We start from the raw sequence: 1,453 nt of genomic DNA, 5'->3' as shown, positions 1-1,453 counted from the left end.
TATTTTCAATAAGCAATCCTGAAAAATATTTGGGGGTGCTTAACTTTTTTCCAGGTGTATATATATATATGAGTAATCGTACAAAACTTTGAATGTGGAAAGCTGGGGAAGCATTGAAAACTAGCAAACAGATTAAGAGGAATGAGACCTGCAATCTGGCATGATTTTTATCATTAATATTAGATCTATTGAATAAACCTACACATAGTAAAGAATGTATGAAAATGTTTTGCAATAATGTAGATCTGTTTTTCTTATATCACAGGGTTGTTGTTCTGGATAAGGTGGTTGATCTTTTACTGTTTCTTGGAAAATTGGTGACTGTTGGTACAACAAGTATGTATTTTTATTATTGTGTTTTTTGAGTAATAATGCAGTAATGGATATTGATAGAAATTTTCCACAAGTTCACTATCCCTTTAAACGAAAATGCAATATTTCTAAAACAATTGTAACAATGTTTATAAACAGGAATTGTTATTTTAAATCTTCATACTTGTCATTCAGAAGAAACAAAAAAAACATCACACCAGCTATAATTGGTTGCCAAAGGTATAAAATGTGTTATTTCTCCAGTACACTTATTGTCTCTACCTCAGTTTGTGAGTTAAACTGTAACTCATTTTTGGCTGTCTTCTACAGAAAATACATACATCTTAAAGATCACATAACAGGAAGTGTATATGCAAAATCAACTTATCTCTTTTGCTTTCAGTTCTCACACTGCATCTAGCAAGTTTCAAAACCTCATGTTTAATTAACCTGTTTGTCTGTAGTATTTAAAGTGTTTTTATTTTCATAATGGTAAAACAGTCAGATGAAAAGTTGTTTTAGACCATCCTAGTGTGTAAATTGAAAAATAAATGAAAGCATGGTTTTGTTTAACACCAAACATAAAACTTTTTTTCTTAGTATTTAATAAACACACACAGAAGTACTGAACCACATTATCACTATATTTGTGCAGTCTCTTGATAAACACACATAACTGAAAAGCTGAGGCAATACTTCTGTTTTCTTTTGGTCATTCTTATCTCTTTTAAATACATTCAAATATCCTGTGTCAGCAATACATTATTTTAAAGATTTACAACATACTAAAGTTTCAGTTATTTAAGTGAAAAGAAGTTTACTATTAATCATATAGATCATGTGGCAAATAGTATGGAAATCATAAGGCAATGATATGATTTCTTGGTTTCTAACTGACTGCTCTAAAAGGCAAATCTAGTAAATTAAAAAACAACTCATCAATATAAATCTATCTAAAATATTCATGTACATAAAATAAAACTTGGTAAGCCTATCAATAAAACAGTGAATTACTGATTTATTCAATTATCTTAATAATATTTCAAGTATCGATTTATGAGGTTTTTAAAATAGTTATAGATTAGTAGAAAAAATATCGTGTAAAAGTTATAATATATATATATATATATATATATATATA

General features: G+C 27.8%; 1 protein-coding gene across 2 annotated transcripts in view; it reads left to right on the top strand.

The window, feature by feature from the left end:
- LOC106472141 (choline transporter-like protein 2) overlaps nt 1-1,453 on the top strand; it is a 68,677-nt gene that overhangs the window by 64,064 nt on the left and 3,160 nt on the right. For both annotated transcript variants that reach the window (XM_022401570.1, XM_022401563.1), the window contains exon 19: nt 266-336. In XM_022401570.1, coding sequence (XP_022257278.1) covers nt 266-336 — 71 coding nt within the window. The remainder of the gene's footprint in view (nt 1-265; nt 337-1,453) is intronic.

Source organism: Limulus polyphemus, unplaced genomic scaffold (assembly GCF_000517525.1).
Source record: "Limulus polyphemus unplaced genomic scaffold, Limulus_polyphemus-2.1.2 Scaffold118, whole genome shotgun sequence".
Classification (NCBI taxonomy): domain Eukaryota; kingdom Metazoa; phylum Arthropoda; class Merostomata; order Xiphosura; family Limulidae; genus Limulus; species Limulus polyphemus.
The sequence above is the reverse complement of the archived record's forward strand: the minus strand, read 5'-3'. Positions and strand labels throughout refer to the sequence as shown.